The following is a 19,838-nucleotide window of genomic DNA, read 5'->3' on the forward strand; positions in this document are numbered from 1 at the left end:
ATTTCTGAGATCTCCCGCCATGTTCTCCTCCTTCCAGATAAGAGAGATGAGATCATGCATTCGTGCCAATAGTGCTTCTCTGCCATACTTTAGTGCCTTGGACAACGTGGACCATTTTCCATACCTCGGAAGCATACTATCGGCAAGGGCAGACTTCGACGAGGTCCAACATCGCCTCCAGTGCGCCAGCGCAGCCTTCGGTCGCCTGAGGAAGAGTGTTTGAAGACCAGGACCTCAAATCTGGCACCAAGCTTATGGCCTACAGGGCTGTAGTGATACCCGCCCTCCTATATGGCTCAGCGACGTGTACCATATACAGTAGACACCTCAAAGCGCTGGGGAAAGGCCACCAATGCTGCCTCCGCAAGATCCTGCAAATCTACTAGGAGGATAGACGCACCAACGTCAGTGTTCTTGATCAGGCCAATGTCCCCAGCATCGAAGCACTGACTGCACTTGACCAGCTCCGTTGAGCGGGCCACATCGTCTGAATGCCCGACATGAGACTCCCAAGGCAAGCGCTCTATTTGGAACTCCTACACGGCAAGCGAGCCCCAGGTGAGCAGAGGAAACATTTCAAGGACACCCTCAAAGCCTCCTTCATAAAGTGCATCATCCCAACCGACACCTGGGTGTCCCTGGCCAAAGACCGCCGTAAGTGGAGGAAGAGCATCCGGGAGGGCGCTGATCACCTCGAGTCTCGTCGCCGAAAGCATGCAGAAAACAAGCGCAGGCAGTCGAAGGAACGTGCGGCAAACCAGACTCCCCACCCACCCTTTCCTTCAACGACTGTCTGTCCCACCTGTGACAAAGGAAGTGAATGTAATATCTCCAAGTTTGCAGATGACACTAAGCTGGGTGGCAGTATGAGCTGTGAGGAGGATGCTAAGAGGCTGCAAGGTGACTTAGACAGGTTAGGTGAGTGGGCAAATGCATGGCAGATGCAGTATAATGTAGATAAATGTGAGGTTATCCACTTTGGTGGCAAAAACAGGAAGGCAGAATATTATTTGAATGGTGACAGATTAGGAAAAGGGGAGATGCAAAGAGACCTGGATGTCATGGTACATCAGTCGTTGAAAGTTGGCATGCAGGTACAGCAGGCGGTGAAGAAGGCAAATGGCATGTTGGCCTTCATAGCGAGAAGATTTGAGTATAGGAGCAGGGAGGTCTTACTGCAGTCGTACAGAGCCTTGGTGCGGCCACACTTTGAATATTGTGTAACGTTTTGGTCTCCTAATCTGAGGAAGGACATTCTTGCTATTGAGGGAATGCAGCGAAGGTTCACTAGACTGATTCCCGGGATGGTAGGAATGACATATGAAGAAAGACTAGATCGACTAGGCTTATAGTCACTGGAATTTAGAAGAATGAGAGGAGATCTCATAGAAACATATAAAATTCAGACTGGATTGGACAGGTTAGATGCAGGAAGAATGTTCCCGATGTTGGGGAAGTCCAGAACCAGGGGTCACGGTCTAAGGATAAGGAGTAAGCCATTTAGGACCGAAATGAGGAGAAACTTCTTCACTCAAAGAATTGTGAACCTGTGGAATTCTCTACCACAGAAAGTTGTTGAGGCCAGTTCGTTAGATATATTCAAAAGGGAGTTAGATGTGGCCCATGCGGCTAAAGGGATCATGGGGTATGGAGAGAAAGCAGGAAAGGGGTACTAAAGTTGCAAAAATTATCAGCCATGATCATATTGATTGGTGGTGCAGGTTCGACGGGCCGAATGGCCTACTCCTGCACCTATTTTCTATGTTTCTATGTGACAGAGGTTGTAATTCCCGTATGGGACTGTACAGTCACCTGAGAACTCACTTTTAGAGTGGAAGCAAGTCTTCCTCAATTTCGAGGGACTGCCTATGATGATGATGATGATGATGATGATGACTGTGTGGTACCTTATCGGACATCTTTTGAAAATCCAAGTATACAACATCTACTGCATTACCCTCGCCTACTCTTTCTGTTGCCTCTTCAAAGAATTCTATCAGGTTAGTTAAGCATGACTTATCCTTTTGGAATCCATGCTGACTTTTTTTGTCTCTCGGTGCTCTTCTGTCACATTTTTTTAGTATACATTCCAGTATCTTTCCTATCAATGATGTACCATAGATGTAGGAAGTTGTGTCAAAATGTGCAAATAATGCCAAAATAGGCGGTATAGTTAGTTCTTTAGAAGACCAAAGGGTGATATACAAGATGAGGAAATGGGCTAAAATGTGACATGGAATTCAATGTCAGCAAGTGTGAGGTGATGCGTTTTGTTTTTAAAAAATTGACAGTAATTATACTCTGGCAGTACGCCTGGTGCTGTGAAAGGGCAGAAGGATTTTGGAGTACAGGTTCACGGGATGTTAATAAGGCTGTAAAAAAAAAGAACCTAATGGAGTTCTAGGTTTTATCATGGGGCATAGAATATAAAAAAACAAAAGGTAATGATGATATTTGTAGATAAATAGAAACGCAGTTTTGGAAATCGAGAAGTAGCATTGGTTGGAGCATAGAGGTTTTTCTGCAGTACAGATTGAGGAGTTGGTACAGATGTAAGAATTAGGAACAGGAATAGGCCCTTCAGCCTGCTCCACTATTCAATTATATCATGGCTGATCTTACCTCAATCCTATTTATCCGTCTTAGCTCCATATCCCTCAATACCCTTAGCTAACAAAAACCTATCCATCTCAGACTTGAAAGCTCCTTTTCCTATCTAAAATTTTAATATATTATGCGGAGAAGATGTAATACATGTAACCTGTAACATGCTATAGTCCAACAAAGCATATGAATTTAAATAAAAACCTTTAAATAAAACTGTTTGAAACATTCTGCAAAGTACAAAATGTGGATAGTAGTTAGTTATTGCTTCTCTCACAAAGTCTGATTTTGAGACTTGCAAGTTATTGAAGCAAATGCTCCCTTAAAGGACGGGATTTCACAGACTATTTTTATAAATTGGAAGCAATACAAAACATCCTTGGACTGGAACAATTTCTGACATTGAATACTCCACAGTCAGATGATTAATACATCTACCGTCAATTTATAGAAGGATTTAATGTACAAGGTCTTGTGTCTATTTATAATCTTATGCTTGAACTCAAATGTTTTTCTTTGACTGGCTGGATGAGGCGATGGGGCTGCATTTGAGTGGATGAGGTAAACAGGCTAAATCTGATATACTTGGATTGGTTTTCAGACATGCATAAATAAAAAAAGGAGTACCTGGATTACCTTAATCTTGCAGATAAACTGAAAATAAAACTAGCTCTCCGGGCTGTGGATAGTCTAAATGAGCAAATGCTGGCATGCTGCACTGGTAGCATAATTTTGCTTGCATGGTTAAACCAACTTTCACAAAAACAAATCAACTATTGTGAATTCAATAATGGACAAATGGACCTGGAAGAGAAAAAAGTGACATCACTCGAAGGATTATTCCAAAATCCATGGCGTGCCTGAGAACCTGAAATGTTGGAAACGCCATGGCTTTTCTAAGAACTACAGTTGGAATATCTAGCAAACATTCCTATTGTGGATAATCTTTGTTGCAGAAGGTTTGGTTAAACAATTGGCTGATAAAGTTCTTGAGTTACTTGAATCTGATGTGATTCCTGGAAATAGCATCAACTATGAAATTCTTAGAAGCAAAAGAGACATTCACCAACAGAACAACTGGGATAATCTTTTGTCTTTGGAACTAATGCAGAGTGTTTCTTTTAAAGAAGAATTGTACTACTTTTAAGAACCACAGAGGGATTAACACATCAATTGTGAGAAAGATATATATATTCTGGAATCATTTTATGGTGACTATGGAAAATATGATTTATCTGCTGCTTTTGCATAAGCCTTACGGGATCATGGGATTCTGGAAAATTGGCACGAGGACGTTTCTGTCCCCAACCAAATACTGAAATGGACATTATTAATCACATGGCCAATATATTAGCATAGAAGATGATGGATTTATTCTTTGACACAGAAGAGTTTTTTTTCCTGTTTATTTAACAGCAGGAGGCATTATCCTAAGCTGTTACGCAGATAATATTTTATTTTCATCAAGTTCACTTATGTTTTCTTGAACTTTCTGGCAGCATTGTGGCCACCTAATTGTACCAATGATAAACCTAGGTCTCAAGTCTTAGTTTCTATGTTGTCGTTTAAGCAGTCTTCGGATTCTTTTATACTGCCATTTTTGCATCAATGCGAAGTGGTTTTGGGTGCACATCAACTTAAATTTGGTATAATTTAGACTTAAAATGCACTCTAAATCTGAGGTGTGTGACTTCTCCAAGAGGCTATCTCCCATCTGAGTGCCCGAAACATGCAGCATAAATCCAGCTAACATATGTCAGTCTTTGACCACATGATACAATGTTCAGTTGCTGGCCAGGAGTCTTTCGAAGTCGAGCAGAGTTGTGGTTTTGACCACTGCTGTGTGATATTCTTGCTGCATGACTTTGGATGAAGTCTGAAGGCTGATGCACTGAATTGGTCCCTGATTGGTCTGTATAAACAGGTCGCAGTGATGTTTAAACAGATTTTCAGCTTGAAGTAAAGTCACAATGAGCACTAAATTAGTATCCACTGAGCATGCTCATTTTTCACAAGTGTTCTATAATATCCTATGAGTGTGTAAACTGCTTCTCTATGTTAAGGTCATTGATTGTATAGCTCAAATGTTGGAGATTGTAAGTGGACCAAATTGTTAGAGGACCACCTTATTAACCATTATACAGAGCAAGTGGGATAATTTGTGTTTAGATCTTCATTTTCAGAAGGAATTGTCCATTTCAGTATCAAAGTACTCTTGTGGCTCCCTGGAGATTCTGAAAGCAAATTATACGTGCTGGAAGTCGGCATTAAAATGTTCTACAACTTCAGCACTAGTTCATTGGTACAATTTTGATCAGAGAACAGGCTGGATTTTCGGCTAATTTGCGCTCCATTTAGTGGCGGGGCGCAAAAACGATTGTTTTTGGTGCGAAACGAGACGCACAAGATTTTGCGCTCGGGCGGAACTTTCGGCAATGGTTTTGTAGCAGCACTAAAACTTAACGCCCGCCCGCTGTTTTCACCATTTGGACGATGTAAATCGTTGTGTATCACTGCAAAAGCTGAAAATCTAGCCCAACAAATAAATGCAGTGCTTCATCAATACAGTAGCATCTATCCCACTTCATTACCATAGTGGCTAAAATTCTGCTCTCATTGTATGATTTGAGGGACTGGGCAGACTGCTTCTCCAGTTGTTTTTTCCAGAAGTTATGGAATCTGGGACTTGATCCCTTTTAAGTAGAATGCAGTGCTATAAATATTACTTTGCAGTCTTGCTGCAGCCTCAGTCTAGACTAAAATGTACTGCTCAGTATTCAACTACCTTTGTAATACTTGGAAGGAAGCCATTTAGTCTGCTTAGCGATCTATCTTGAGACATCAGTCATAATCCTGTCTAGATCTATTTACTTGTAACCTTACAGAAGATAAAAGACATCAATGTGGTCTAGTTTTGAGCCTAAGTCCCAAAAGTGAGAATGGTGAGTTTACTAATTGCTCCACCAAGTACTTTGACATTGTACTGGATTGTTGTAAAGGTATGTGGTGTCATTCCTAAGGAAACAAATACAGGTACTGATGGAAGTGAAACAAACTTGACATAAGCAGGACTTATGACGACTGTAACTGAAAAGCCATTGTACACAAAATGAACAAGGAATTACACAGTCATCTTGCAGGTAACACAAAGCATTATATTGTGTTATATTGTACATATGCTGAGTTGCATTTCAAACAATAAGGCTCTTTTTAATCATCAGAGCAGAGACTGGATTTCTTTTTTAAAAAGGGCACTGTGCTGAACTACTTTGCCATCCAGTTCCATTTTCTAAAAAATGTAAATAGTTAACAACAAAACTGGTGATGTCTTTAATATGTTATGGTGGTAGAGTTTTTGGTTTAACTTTGATTATCAAAATGATTGTGTGAGAGAGATGTTGGAGCATTTGGATGAAATTGACTGTGTGTAAAAGTAGGGAGTTTCTGTGCTAGTTTTTTTTTAGCTTTTTTCAGTTTTGTGTTCATGATGTAGAGCTGCATTCCACTTTAAATTTAGTATTTCTATTCATACTGTACATCAACTGGGACTTTCCTTGTTCCTTTTTAGAATGAAAGTAAACTTCCTTGAAATAGTAATTTAACACAGTAATTGTATTCTCGCTCACAAAACCAGGGTTGTGTGGTCCCATGCTTTTGTGTCTGCCACAAAAGGCTGTAGCAAAGCTTCGGACCTCATTTTTGATGTTAAACCTCAGACTTCACATAACCAGTTTGAAATGTCATTGCATGAATTATGTATGATATGCAACACAGAAATGGCCCAACCAGTCCATGCCGGCATTTATGCTACATTCGAGCCTCCTCCCGTCTTTCCTCATCTAAATCTATCAGCATAATCCTCTATTCCCTTCTTCCTCATATGCTTATCTAGCTTCCCCTTAAATGTGTTATGCTCATAATAAATGGTCAGACCCCGAGTACTGTGTGTAATGAGCAAGTGTGACCTTGGCTCCTTTATTGTCGTTCCAGAGTACAGGTACCTCGTGGGGGGCCTGCTTGTATACTATACTCCCAAGGGATGCTGGGATCCCTTGGGACTCCAACAGGTGGGCCCTCTGGTGGACAGGTGTGATGCAGGTTACAAGGGGTTAAATACATCATAAAATGCTTCTGTACTATTCTCTTCAGCCACTCCCTGTGGTAGAGAGTTCCACATTCTCACCATTGAGCCTTGTTCCTGTTCTCTTACCATTGTCATTTACTGTCCTTCCTTGGTCCAGTTTTCACTCTAGCCACAAGCACACAGCCATGCATACCATTTTAAGAATGCTTTATATGTATTTGTGTGTGTGTGTGTTAAGCAGATTGCCATAGGATTGCAGACCCGATTACTCTCTCTCATCAGCAGCTTGCCGCACTAATTTTTGTAACTTGCTGTTGGTAGTCTTCTTGGTGATTTTAGGGCAATATTTTTGCATTGTTCTTGTTTACAGTGAACACACAGATTTACTTTGAGACATTGAAGCTACACTAACATGAGGATTCAACTGCTTACTGCAGTCAGTAACTGAGCCATACAGTCCAGGAGTGTCTCCGATTTGGTACCTAGTCTGTGCTAAGTTAGCTAGGATGGTATTAGGAGTACTGTACTACAGTTTGGCTCTGGACTAGGAAGGCGGAAAAGCAGCCAACATTTCCAGTGCTGATCGCTGGCCAGCAACTCCTGCTGGAAGAGTGTATTGGGTGAAGACTGGACTGGTCTTGTCATAATGCCACCTGCAGTCCAAGAGCCTGCCAGCACTCGTCAGTTAAGTTTATACATGAAGAATGGTTAATTGGGCAAGCTAATAAAGGGTAGTTGCTACTCTTGCATCTGTAACCAAGCAAGGAGTCAACACCTTCATAAGAACATAAGAATTAGGAATAGGAGTAGGCCATCTAGCCCCTCGAGCCTGCTCCGCCATTCAGTAAGATCATGGCTGATCTGGTCGTGGACTCAGCTCCACTTACCCGCCCTCTCCCCGTAACCCTTAATTCCCTTATTGCTTAAAAATCTATCTATCTTTGACTTGAAAACATTCAATGAGCCAGCCTCAACTGCTTCAGGAGGGGAGGAAAGAAAACTGGGGCAAACGAAAAGATTGTTGAACCCATAAGCTATATATCTGATACCAAGATGCAGTAATGTCCCATTATAAGGCATTTCAACTGACAATATTGCAAATGTATTACAGTAACATAATTGTGTTTGCTTTCATAAATATATTTATACCAGAGAGCTGTTCTGTTGGGATGGGCTCCACTTAAACTGGGCTGGGACCTGTGTCTTGGCGAATTTAATAACTAGGGCTTTAAACTAAAAAGATGGGGGAGGGTTCAGGTGAGGGGAAATTCATAAATTTAAAGAGAAAAGTCAAGCAGTGTAGTGATTTTAAAGATAAGCAGAGTGTGACAGGAAGGGTCAGAGTTTAACAGTAATATTGCATCAGTGAATAAAGTCAAATCAAGGAAAAATGGTTGGTTAAGGGGGACCAAGGGGTATAGAGAGAAAGTAGGAATGGGGTACTGAAGTTGCATGATCAGCCATGATCATATTGAATGGTGGTACAGGCTCGAAGGGCCGAATGGCCTGCTCCTGAACCTATTTTCTATGTTTAGAAAAAGTTAGAATGAAAGGTGCTTTATCTGAATGCACGAAGCATTCAGAAGAAAATAGATGATTAATGGCACAAATAGAGAGAAATGGATGAGATCTAATAGCCATTACAGAGATGTGATCAAGATTGGGAACTAAATATTCCAGGGTACTTGACAAGACAACATAGAAAGGAGGGAGGGTAGCCCTAATAATAAAAGATGACATGAGAACATTAATGAGGAAGGATCTTGGCTTGGAAGATCAGGAATTAGAATCAGTATGGGCGAAGATAAGCAATAAGAAAGGGCATAAAACACTGGTGGGAATAGTTGATAGACCTCCTGGCCATAGCTATACTGTTGGATGGAGTATTAATCAAAAAATAAGAGGAGCTTGTAACAAAGGTAATGTAATAATCGCGGGAGACTTTAATCTTCATATAAACTGAAAGATCAAATTGGCAAAAATAGTTTGGAGGACGCGTTCATACAATGCATTCGAGTCACTGGAGAAATTAATGGTGTTAAAAGCCGACAAATCCCTGGCCCTGATAGCCTACATCATAGGGGTCTGCAGAGATAGTGGATGCATTGGTTATTATCTTCCAAAATTCCCTAGATTCTGGAATGGTTCCAGTGGATTGGAAGGTAGCAAATGTAACACTGCTATTCAAGAAAGGAAGGAGAGAGAAAACAGGAAACTACACAGTCCAGTAAGCCTGACATCAGTCATCGGGAAAATGCTGGAATCCATTATTAAGGAATTGGTAACAGCAAGGTAGATGACGATAAACCAGTGGATATAGTATTTGGATTTTCAAAAGGCATTCAGTAAGGTGCCATACAAAATGTTGTTGCATAAGATAAGTGCCCATGGGGTTGAGGGTAATATATTAGCATGGATAGAGGATTGGTTAAAGGACAGAAAACAAAGAGTAGGAATAAATGGGTCAAGTTCTGGTTGGCAGGCTGTTACTAGTGGGGTGCTGCAAGGATCAATGCTGGGGACTCAGCTATTTACAATCTATATTAATGACTTGGATTAGGGGACGATACAAAATTGGGTGGGAAAATAAGCTGTGAGGAGTACACAAAGGCCAGAGCGGAGGATGAGCTGGAAAATGGTCAGGAAACCCAAAAGAACTGGTTTTCCGCAGGCCATTTCAAATCACTGATTCCCGCGCGCAACCGCTGGTTCTCTGGTGAGTAGACCTGCGGCACCAGTCCACAGAGGAGCGGGAGGGGGCTCAGGGTGGGGGAGAGCGGAGGCCAGAAGGGGGGAACCAAGATCGTAGGCCTCAGAATGGTCATGGGTGTCCAATCGCAGGGGGTTGACAAGGCAGGGACACAGGATCCAGCAAATAAATGGAAAGGCATTATCTCTTGGATCCAGCAATTCTCTCCTTCCTTTAGCTGGCGGGTTTCCCGAGGCCAGGAAAACCCGACCAGCCACAGTTACATTTAAAATGGTGGATCACCATGAGGCACGGAGTTTGATTATCATATTTAAAGTGCCAACCCCCATCCTGAGAGTGGGTTGGCGCTCTCTCCCTCCCCCACACCCCCTGTCCTGTCTCAACTAAAACCGGAAGTGGACGGTTTGGGGTCGGAATTCAGATCTTTACATTTTTAACCTTCCACCCAACCCCAATCCACTGGTTGTTTGGGGTTAAAATCCTCCCAAAGAATCTGCAAAGGGATATAGACCGTTTAAGTGAGTGAGCAATAAAGTGGCAGATGGAGTATAATGTGGGGAAATGTTTGGTTGGTCGAATAGAAAAACAAAATACTTTTTAAATGGAGAAACTATTAAACGTTGATGTTCTGAGAGATTTGGGTGTTCTTGTACATGAAAATAAAGTTAATATGCAGGTACAGCAAGCAGTTAGGAAGGCAAATGGCATGCTGGTCTTTATTGCAATTTCTTCACTCAGAGGGTTGTGAATCTTTGGAATTCTCTACCCCAGAGGGCTGTGGATGCTCTGTCGTTGAGTATATTCAAGGCTGACATCAATAGATTTTAGACTCTATTGGGATCGGGCGGGAAAGTGGAGTTGTGGTTGAAGATCAGCCATGATCTTATTGAATGGCAGAGCAGGCTCAGCGGGGGGCCATATGGCCTATTCCTGCTCTTATTTTTTATGTTATTGTGCTTAACTATGCAAAATCTGGTTAATTCTGATCTTTGAGTACAATATTTCCAGTTAAATAATATGGTTAATTCAGAAAAATTAGTTGTACTTGCTTTATCAGTTTATGTACCATCTTCGAAATGTTGAGGAAACTTGTGGAGCGATTTAGGAGAAAGCGAAGATGGGAAAATGTCAGTCTGTGTGCTCTTGCACACCTAGTGCCCAGATAGCGAGAAACACAAGCTGTAGACAAATTGTGTGCCTATATTGGTCTGGAAAAGTGCATTTGGGAAGATTACCTGATTGGTAACCAATTAGCATCCAGGAAGTGAGTAACTAATTGGGGAAATTGGGTGGAGATTTGCTATGCCGTATTTTCACCCACTTAGTGGCCCATTCACTTTCTCGGTCAGGTTGTGTCCTGGTTCCAGAAGTGCCCGTCAGATTGCAGTAATACTTTTAAACCCCTGTTGATGTCATTTAGCTGTGCACCTCTCGATGTTTACACTGGGAGAGTGCTCTGTCATCTACCTGTCATATAAAATCCAGGGCTGCGAGGGTTACTACTTATGAAACTGCTTTTAAAGAGCTGTAATAGCAAAATTATGCCAAGATTTGAGGCATTTTCTGAATTAGTTTTCTTGTCTTTTTTTAATGTTTTCTGTTTCCAATTAGTCAGTCAGGAGGCTTTGTGCTGTGTTCTGGTATGTCCACAATATTGGGACAATGAGAATTCCCCTTTGCATTCTTGGTGGAGGAGTAAAGGATGATATGCCAGGGAGTTGAGGCTGCACGAACAGCTGTACCCACCTGTTGGTAGCCACGACCATGCATATATATATATATATATAGTAAACACCCAAGGTACTTCCGAGGAGAAAGTGATGGCAAGCACTGGTAGAATTAGGAGTGATAATTAAAAGCATGGTTGAGGAAATAGGGTTTTAAGACGGCTATTAAGGCATGAAGAGAAATAGCAAGGTGGAGGATTTTAGGGCAGGATCTCCAGAGTGTAGGGCTCTGCCGCTAATGGTGGGCTGGAGTGGAGTGAACAAATGATGTCCAAGAGGCCAAAGTTGGTGGACACAACATGAGGTTGCAAAGATAGAATAGGGTGAGCCCATGGAGAAATTTATAAAACAGGACATAATCAGTGATAATGAATAGGTGTGGAAAAGCTCAAAATAAACTCTTCCCATGTGGGGCAAAATCTAATTGTACAAGTGGGTGTTTCTCACTGTCTGACTGAACACTGCATGAAAATTTAACTTGCTCACCATTACACTACATTGGTGACAACACCGTTGAGGATTCTGAAGGGTCCATGCAGCACCCTTCCAGTTTATCTATTGCAATTAAAAGAAAGGTTGATATTTCTGAAACTTACAAACCATTTCTATTCTGTTAAACAAGAAATTCAATTCCAGCAGCATGATAAAATCTAGGATGAAAATTTGCTCTTGTGTTGGTTGTTTCATTGACCCGAGTGTTGCCATAAGAGTTCAATGATTGATTGCACATTCATTTCCTTAATCACTCCGACTAAATTAAAATAGAAACTAGTCTACATTGCGACAAACTAAATAATCTGTTTCTGTGTTGTAACATTTACTGGTAACCTTGTCAATTTGGTTAGTGTAGGTGTGCAGAAGCATTACGAATTTCCAGATTTGTCATACTCTGGTTTTTAAAAAAAACCCAGAGTTTAATGCTGGGTTAAAACCTTTATTTCCCCCTTCAGCCAACATAAAAGCTTGACTTGTTCTCCTTATCTGCGACTCTTGGCCTTGGTCATCCAGACTGAAAGAAACCGTGGTATATGTTTGACGGGAAACCCAGGATTTACAAGCAGTTTTAAATGGCACAAGAGCCCAATGGATTTGTGTGCAATGGTCTGCCTTCATCGCCCGACGAAAATGAATTACCTTCTGGCTTTCCACAAAACATTTGTGATGACGTACCGGAGGAGAAGTACCTGTGCAGCTTTTGTAAAAATGTCTTGAAGAAAGCATACCAAACATTGTGTGGCCATCGGTATTGCTGGGCATGTGTCGAGTGGATTGTCAAGTAAGACATTTCTACATTGATTGCAGTCTTTTTATAGTTCATGTATTCAGCTAAAAATAACTGCCAAGAAAAACAATACAATTATTTGTTTTGCTGACTAGTTAACTCTTTGTTTAAAAAGGGGATCAATGCCATTTTGGAAAGGTAGACTAAATAGAAAAGTTGTCACTTTTGTCTGGTTAACTTAATTGCGATGCTGTTTATTGTGATATTGCATTATAAGTTGACAGAAGGGGGAGGAATAAAAGTTTGCCAAACATTTTAAAATGTAACTAATACCTCCTAATGCAATTGCATTTGTATTTTTGCCTCGAATTTTAAATAACAAATAAAATATTGGTTCTAGCTATCATGTAGAATATTACAAATCAGAATATTACAAAATGTAAATGGCTGCCTTTAGTTTATCACACCATAATGCAATTTTTAGATGTTGGATTTATGCATAGTATTGAGCTGATTCATTGTTCTGAGCTGCCCATATTATTTTGATGTGCTTTGAAATGAAGCGTATTACTCATTAAATTAATCTGTTTTAGACAGCACAAGAGTTGGTTGCTGCAGAGAAAAATTTAATTTCTCTTGTGCTCTTTCAAGTTGAGAGATGTGCATGTAGTTCATCTGATTCTCCAATTCTATTGACGCTACTGTACGTGCAGTGTTGCAAAGATACAGATAATTATGTTTGCTGATCATGAAAGCTCAGTCTTTGTAAAACCAACCAGTGGCTTTTGCACATTCTGCCTTATTTAGGTGTAACTTCCAATTTATAATTTAAGCGATTGAATAATGACACAAATTTAAGGGGAAATATGTGCCTTTTCATGCTACTAATTGTAATCACTAACGAGCTTAATGCAGATATTGATATTGAAATATTTTGCTTTTATTGAACAGATACAATAAAGCTCCAATCTGCCAGAAATGTAAGGAAGATGATCCTTCGAGCATAAATGAAGATAGCATTTTGGCCTTGGGAAAGGTATGTCATTTTATAGTAAAAGATGTCCAGTAAACTTAATAAAGCTTAGCAGTTTCAGTATATAAAACTAGGTGGAATATTTTTGTGGTCTTAACCAAATCTAGTCACTGGCATTCAACATTATTTCATTACATGTGATAACTCTTCTATTAGTCGGAACATGCTTCTTACATATTTGTGGGGGAAAAGTTACTGTAATGAAAATGTTATCCCAAGACAACGGGTAGAGATGCTGAAATATTACTAAAATATTAAGAGCAGCCCAATTCAGTAGAATACAGTATTCTTTTCATTGTGGTAACTTTTTTTCCCCACAAATATGTAAGAAGCAAGCTCCGACTCGAAGGATGAGAAGCATTCAAAGTAATTATATCAAAGGAAAAATGAAGAATGGTTTACCAATGAATTCTATGTTCCTTTTTAAAATACCATTTAGTTTTAAAAACAAAAAATGGATGCCTGTTTGAATATCATAAGAAAAACAAACTGCCAGCGTTTTTTGAAAAGGCACTCTGATAATCTGGGAAATTTTATTAAGCAGTCAGGAATACAGATTTTGCACAGTTTAAAGAATGCTGTTGAAGTTAGAACTACTGTGATACTATGGGTAGCAAAAAATTAATGTGTACATTTTTGACGACAAAATGATTTTCTCCCTTCTTACTTTTTCCCTCGCCCTCTTTTGAAGACAATCCGTTCCATGGATATCAAAAATTCTCTGGTACCTTGCCCAAGTACTCATTCTACTATTTTTGTTATTGGTACAATGCAATAGAGTAACATGAGCTTTCCTCCCTCAAGAGAAATGGTGGCCATTTTTATGAATAGCAGCTTACCAATTTGTACTCTGGAGAGTCTAATTAGCAATCAAATATTATTTTTGATACAATCGCTAATATTCAGCAGTATATTCTACTGAAGTTGTGTTCCACAATTTTTTTCCCACTCATTTGAATAAAGTAATGCAAATAAAGTAATGCAAATAATAAATTTAGTGCTTAATAATCTGAATAATCAGCTAATTTAAATTATATAAATTTGAACTCAGACTCTAGAATATAAATTAGGAAACTGAAAAAACTCCCCACGGTTCTCTTAAAACATTTGTTCAGAATAACAATTGTATCAGTAACAATATTTAAAGGATATGAAAGTATCATTTATACTTGGAGTTTTACAATACAAATCTGACTCACTTTTTAAAAACTGAAATGGCAATTAAGAAATAGCAATACAATTTATACATTGATCTATTTAAATTTCCCACAATCCTAATGAATGCAAAGGGACTTAATTATCTCCATATTCTAATGAAGATGTGAGCTGCTGATATATAGATGTGATTCTTGAGTACCTCTCTGGCTATTCCATTATAAGATTAACAGATTTAAACACAATACTTCAGGTCTGACTACTGAACTTTAATGTGAAATATATACATAGTAACTGATGTAATCTAAGCATAACTTCATGCTATTGCTGTGCTACGGGGCTCTGCAGGCCAGTTCTACATTCTGTGCTTTGTGGAACTGTGTCCAATAATACCAGTGAGGATTACTGCACATACTTTTATTGGTATTTACCTTTTATAGCAGCAAATGGGTGAAGGGAGTATTCACTCAAGGTCAGTATGGTTTACTCCCATTTGTTAATTCTTTTTTATAGGTATCCTTAGTCCAAGCTTATTCCTCAGCCAGAAGGATGGACAGCTAGCCTATTTCCACCTCTTTGGCAAAGTCTGCTCTAAGCTGCATGTGCATTCCATTTTGTTTCTCTCTTCACATGCCCCCTCTCAAAAAATGCCTGCACTCTACTCAGTGCCTCTCTCTGACAGCAAACCTCACCAGTTGCCCATGTGGGAAATTGCAGGCGTGAACTTGTATGCCACCACCAACAACAACTTGTATTTATATAGCACCTTTAATGTAGCAAAATGTCCCAAGGCACTTCACAGGAGTATTATGAGATTTTAAAAATTTGACATGCTGATTACATTTAGAAAACAGACTGAGAATGGAACTTTTTATGCAAATATTAGTGTTTTAATACAAACTGTGAAAATATAATTCTGTCTTGTTAATCAGTCAAGTATCTTGGAATTCATAACGTTAAAATTTAAATACCACAATTATTTAGATTAATCATGTTTTGGAAATTCCACATACCTGTGTCACAATGTGACCAGAGTGGGTGGGCGGGGGTAGTTAAGACCTCGACACTTAGCAAAATTGTCCCCTTATTACAACAGTTAATTTCCATTGAGTATATTTCTGTTTCACATTGATGTGTGGTAGCAGTTTTTCGTAAAGGCCAGACACATTGCAACAAATTCTTACACCGCTTCCCTCAAGCAGGGGCTTGACGCTGTCTTGAACCCTTGAAGGAGGATTCTTAAATACCCTTCTCAATTCAGAGTCAGGCTTAGTACTTTCGATATTTTCAAATAGGAAAACCTGTGTTGGCAATTGTGCCATGTATGTTATAGCATAGATTTTAAAATGAAATCTGCAAGATACTAGGAGTTCCCCAAGTGCGTGATATTTCTATATTTAATGACTTACTAGCATTTTTGTTTCTTTAGTACTGTAGTGTATATGTTTTTTTTAAACTGCAGTGAGAGCAGTTTTTCTGTGGGTAGATGGCACTGTGTTTCAAAAGTTAGGATGCTGCATTCCCAGGAGTGTATCATATTCTCCAGTAGCCCCCACACACAAAAGTTTTAAAAACCAGTGATGGACTCTGCTGACATAAGATTGTGAGGTTGAGTTTCCACTCCTTTACACCAGTAATATCGGCGGAATTCGGGCAGAGTCGGCCAAAGATCAGGAATTTCAAACTTAAGTGAGTTATGCACTCAAGTTTCCAGAATCTTTCACATTGGTTCAAGGTTCAATTCGCCCGGACCAAGCCTCACCCATGAAACTGGCCACGACCCCCGCCCTCCCCTGCCGCCAGGTCAACATTGCGAGCTTCCACCGATTGCACTGGTTAGGGAATGTTCTTTTCACTCATTTTCTTAGGTGCACAGGCAGCAGTAGGCACGTTTTTGAAGTTTTTCATATCAAACTGAATGAATTTTAATGGAAAGATTTTTTTAAATTATGTTCTCTTATGCTGTCCAATATCAAAAAATATTTAATTTGCTAAGAAACCGACCAATGAAAGTAGTAAGTGGTTCAGCATATTTTTTGAAGTCATTTCTAATGAGTTTTAATCCAGTTACTCTCAGGTGAAGGACTGGACACTCCTATTAAAAAGTTTTTTTTTTAAATGCCTATTTTTTGTGATAAACCCATTTTCAGCTGTATTAATAAAACTGCATCAGGTTACCACTCTTAAATACATCATGGAATGATTCTTAATGGAAAGATTTTAAAAATTACATTTCCTTATGCTGTACGATTGTGCAGGTTCATGGAAGATTTTACGTTTGTGGTTATGTAAATGATTTTTAGCAGAAACTGAACTGTAACCTAACTGGCGCAATATACAACGCAATTTCCGAATTGTGCCCCAAGCAGGAACCCCACCCGTCTGTTTAACCCGGATATGTGATGTGCTCATATCTCAGCATAACTTTCTGTAAATTTAAGAGTTGCATTTTGTTAAGTCTGTCTCCTCTAGTTAATTGCGTTTGTGCCCAAAGTATGGTTTGATTTGTTACACAAATCTCTGTTAATGTAAGTTGTATAGTGTGGGTTTACATATTAAGATCTTGAATTTTGTGTTCCTTAAACTTTCCAGTTAGGAACTATTTCCCTTGAAGTTTTGTGATGTGGAGAAAATGTGCAAATATATGTTTTGGCAGTATTTTCACAAAGTATAGGTATTATTCTATACTTTAATTGTTGGTTTCTGTATTTTTAAAAGCCCTTTGTTCTCAGAAGAGCAAACAACTTTTTAATCAAAGGGAATTTTTTAACAAGCGCAGATAAACCATCATAATTATGAGGTAGCTTCTATGAATAAAATAAGCTATTTATAATCTGCAAGATTTTCCAAACATCCTTATTGTTTCCAACATCCTTATTGTTCAAACATCCAAATCAGTTTGGGAAAATTTTGAGTTTTTTTTGCTGGAACAGTCATCTATTAATTATCCTTTTTTTTAGATTTTCAGCGATGCTGCAGTATCCAAGGAGATCTTAGATTTGAAAGTACATTGTATCAATCCTGGGTGTACCTGGAAAAATGTAATGAAGAACTATGAGGTGGGTTAAACAATTAGTGAAGTTTACAATCTTAAAATGTAAGGAAGTTGTCATGTGTCAAAGCTGGACCGGTTGATGGCAAAATTCAAATCTTTCTATTACTACGTTCTGCAACTTTGATGGATTTCACAAAGTGAAGATGACCATTCGGCCCATTCTAGCTCATGCTTTCAGAAAGATCCTACAGTCCCATTATAGCATCCAAAGATTTTAATCTCCAATAACCCACTGACAAGTCCATTCCATGTAATGATCACTTTGTGTGAAATCAGGCCTAAATTTGCTGATTACTAGTTTGCATCTGTGCCTCCTTGTCCCACTGTCATGATTTAGTTTGTAGCAGTGCTCTGGAGTTGCCTGTTTTATACTGTTTACTATCTTTAATATCTCAAAATTTTTCCAGTCTCTTTTTTTTTGGTAATAAATTCTTCTGGAGATTGGTCTCATGGCTGTTCTCTGAACCTCCTTCAGGACGTCAGTGTCTCCCTTGTGCCTTGATGGCCAGAACAGGGCATAATGAGTGTTCTGGCCAGATCAGAATACAGTTTATGCATGGCAAGCTCTGACTTGTATACTGTGTTGGCTATGTTTATGTGTAAGCTTTCATTTAGGTTATTATCCATGTACTACTTAGTTTTTTGAAAATATTTTTGTGTGCAAGGGCTGCTCTCTACCTGTGTCTTTTTAATAGGGCACTAATATACATTTTGCGTTGCTACAAAGTCATTTCAGCCAGCATTGGGATCGAATGTGGCTGTTATCAGTGGTTAATGTCCTGAAAAGTGGACATTGTTGACGAGCATATTTTTGTTGGTCTAGATCCAAAATCATCTGTGCCCAAGAAATTAGACCAGAAGCATTTTAAACCCTTGCAATAATCATTTTGGTTAATATTTCTAAATGATCAAACACCTATATTTGCCACTTTTTACCCTTCCCTCAGGCTGTTGTTTTATCATAGGTCTCCCATGTGGCTTGCTTGCCTCTTCGAAATGTGGGGGTCAGATATTAGCACAGCTCCACCTTTGGTTGATGGGAAGTTAAGACTGCGGTATAAATTTGTCATCTCTTCAAGATAAAGTATGCAGCGCTGCTTTTAAAAGGACGTTGATGTTTTAGTTTAACTCTGTAAAATCTAAATTCAGTCAAATTATGTTTGACAGAGTTGAGTAATGGGTAACCCTAGGGCTTGAACAATGGCCATCTGATTGGAAAACTGTATGAATGAATGTTGAATTCCATCTAAAAATGGGCATACTGAGGGCTGTTTCTAACGCTTTGGTACTGCTCTCCTCCCCCTTCCCCCTCAGTGGAAGTGAGGGTGCCGCAGTATTGATACATGATGGGCCGAATAAGCTCCTGTGCTACAAGATTCTATGAATGTCAATGAGTAGTGTCAAATCTCATCTTTTTTCTGTCACGCATGATATAATTTCCAAACCATGGTGTCTTAGAACAACTAATCAATGTTGGGATTGTGTGTCCAGGGAATGCACTTGCCGTTTATTGACTTGACACAGGAAGGATACATGAATCAACCGGACTAACCTCATCAAACCTCTCCCTTACTTCATCTTAGTGCAGTTGATGTTGTGTATATGGACTTACTGATTGGGGCCCAGAAGAGGCGAGGGCCCAGGGGCAGCACGGGTCAGCCTACACTGCGATGTGTGTGCACACTCGGCCCATGCAGCAGAGCAGGTCTCCAGTTGTCCTGGTTAATCCTTGCCACTGCACCAAGACCTAGCTCTGTCAAGCCCGTGTGGTGGCTGGTGTGCAACGGTCACCACACGTTAAAAAAAATCCACACACAGACATCTTCCACCTTCAACATGTCATTCAGGACCTGGAATATTCATTGAAACATCTGCGAACTCATTCCTTTTTGGCGTGGAAGCAAGTCATCCTCGATACGAGGGACCACCTATGATGATGACCTGATATAAATCAACTGGTCAGGTGGGCAGAACAGTGGCAAATGGAATTTAATCCAGACAAGTGTGAGCTAATGCATTTGGGGAGGGCTAACAAGGAAAGGGAATACACATTAAATGGTAGGACACTTGAGAAGTGTAGAGGAACAAAGGGACCTGGGAGTGCATGTCCACAGATCCCTGAAAGTAGCAGGCCAGGTAGATAAGATGGTTAAGAAGGCATATGGAATGCTTGCCGAGACATAGAATATAAGAGATGGTGGGGTGGGGGGTGTTTATGGTTGAACTGTGTAAAACACTGGTTAGGCCA

General features: G+C 39.7%; 1 protein-coding gene across 3 annotated transcripts in view; it reads left to right on the forward strand.

The window, feature by feature from the left end:
- The window catches only part of traf1 (TNF receptor-associated factor 1), a 47,427-nt gene that overhangs the window by 7,108 nt on the left and 20,481 nt on the right, over positions 1–19,838 (forward strand). For 2 of the 3 annotated variants that reach the window (XM_070862595.1, XM_070862597.1), the window contains exons 2-4: positions 12,076–12,401; positions 13,299–13,383; positions 17,496–17,594. In XM_070862595.1, the coding sequence (XP_070718696.1) occupies positions 12,193–12,401; positions 13,299–13,383; positions 17,496–17,594 (393 nt within the window). In that variant the 5' untranslated portion in view covers positions 12,076–12,192. Of the gene's footprint in view, positions 1–5,520; positions 5,745–12,075; positions 12,402–13,298; positions 13,384–17,495; positions 17,595–19,838 lie in introns of those variants that run through there. The other variant, XM_070862596.1, reaches the window with a different exon arrangement.

This window comes from Pristiophorus japonicus, chromosome 20 (assembly GCF_044704955.1).
Source record: "Pristiophorus japonicus isolate sPriJap1 chromosome 20, sPriJap1.hap1, whole genome shotgun sequence".
In the NCBI taxonomy this organism is placed as follows: Eukaryota; Metazoa; Chordata; class Chondrichthyes; family Pristiophoridae; genus Pristiophorus; species Pristiophorus japonicus.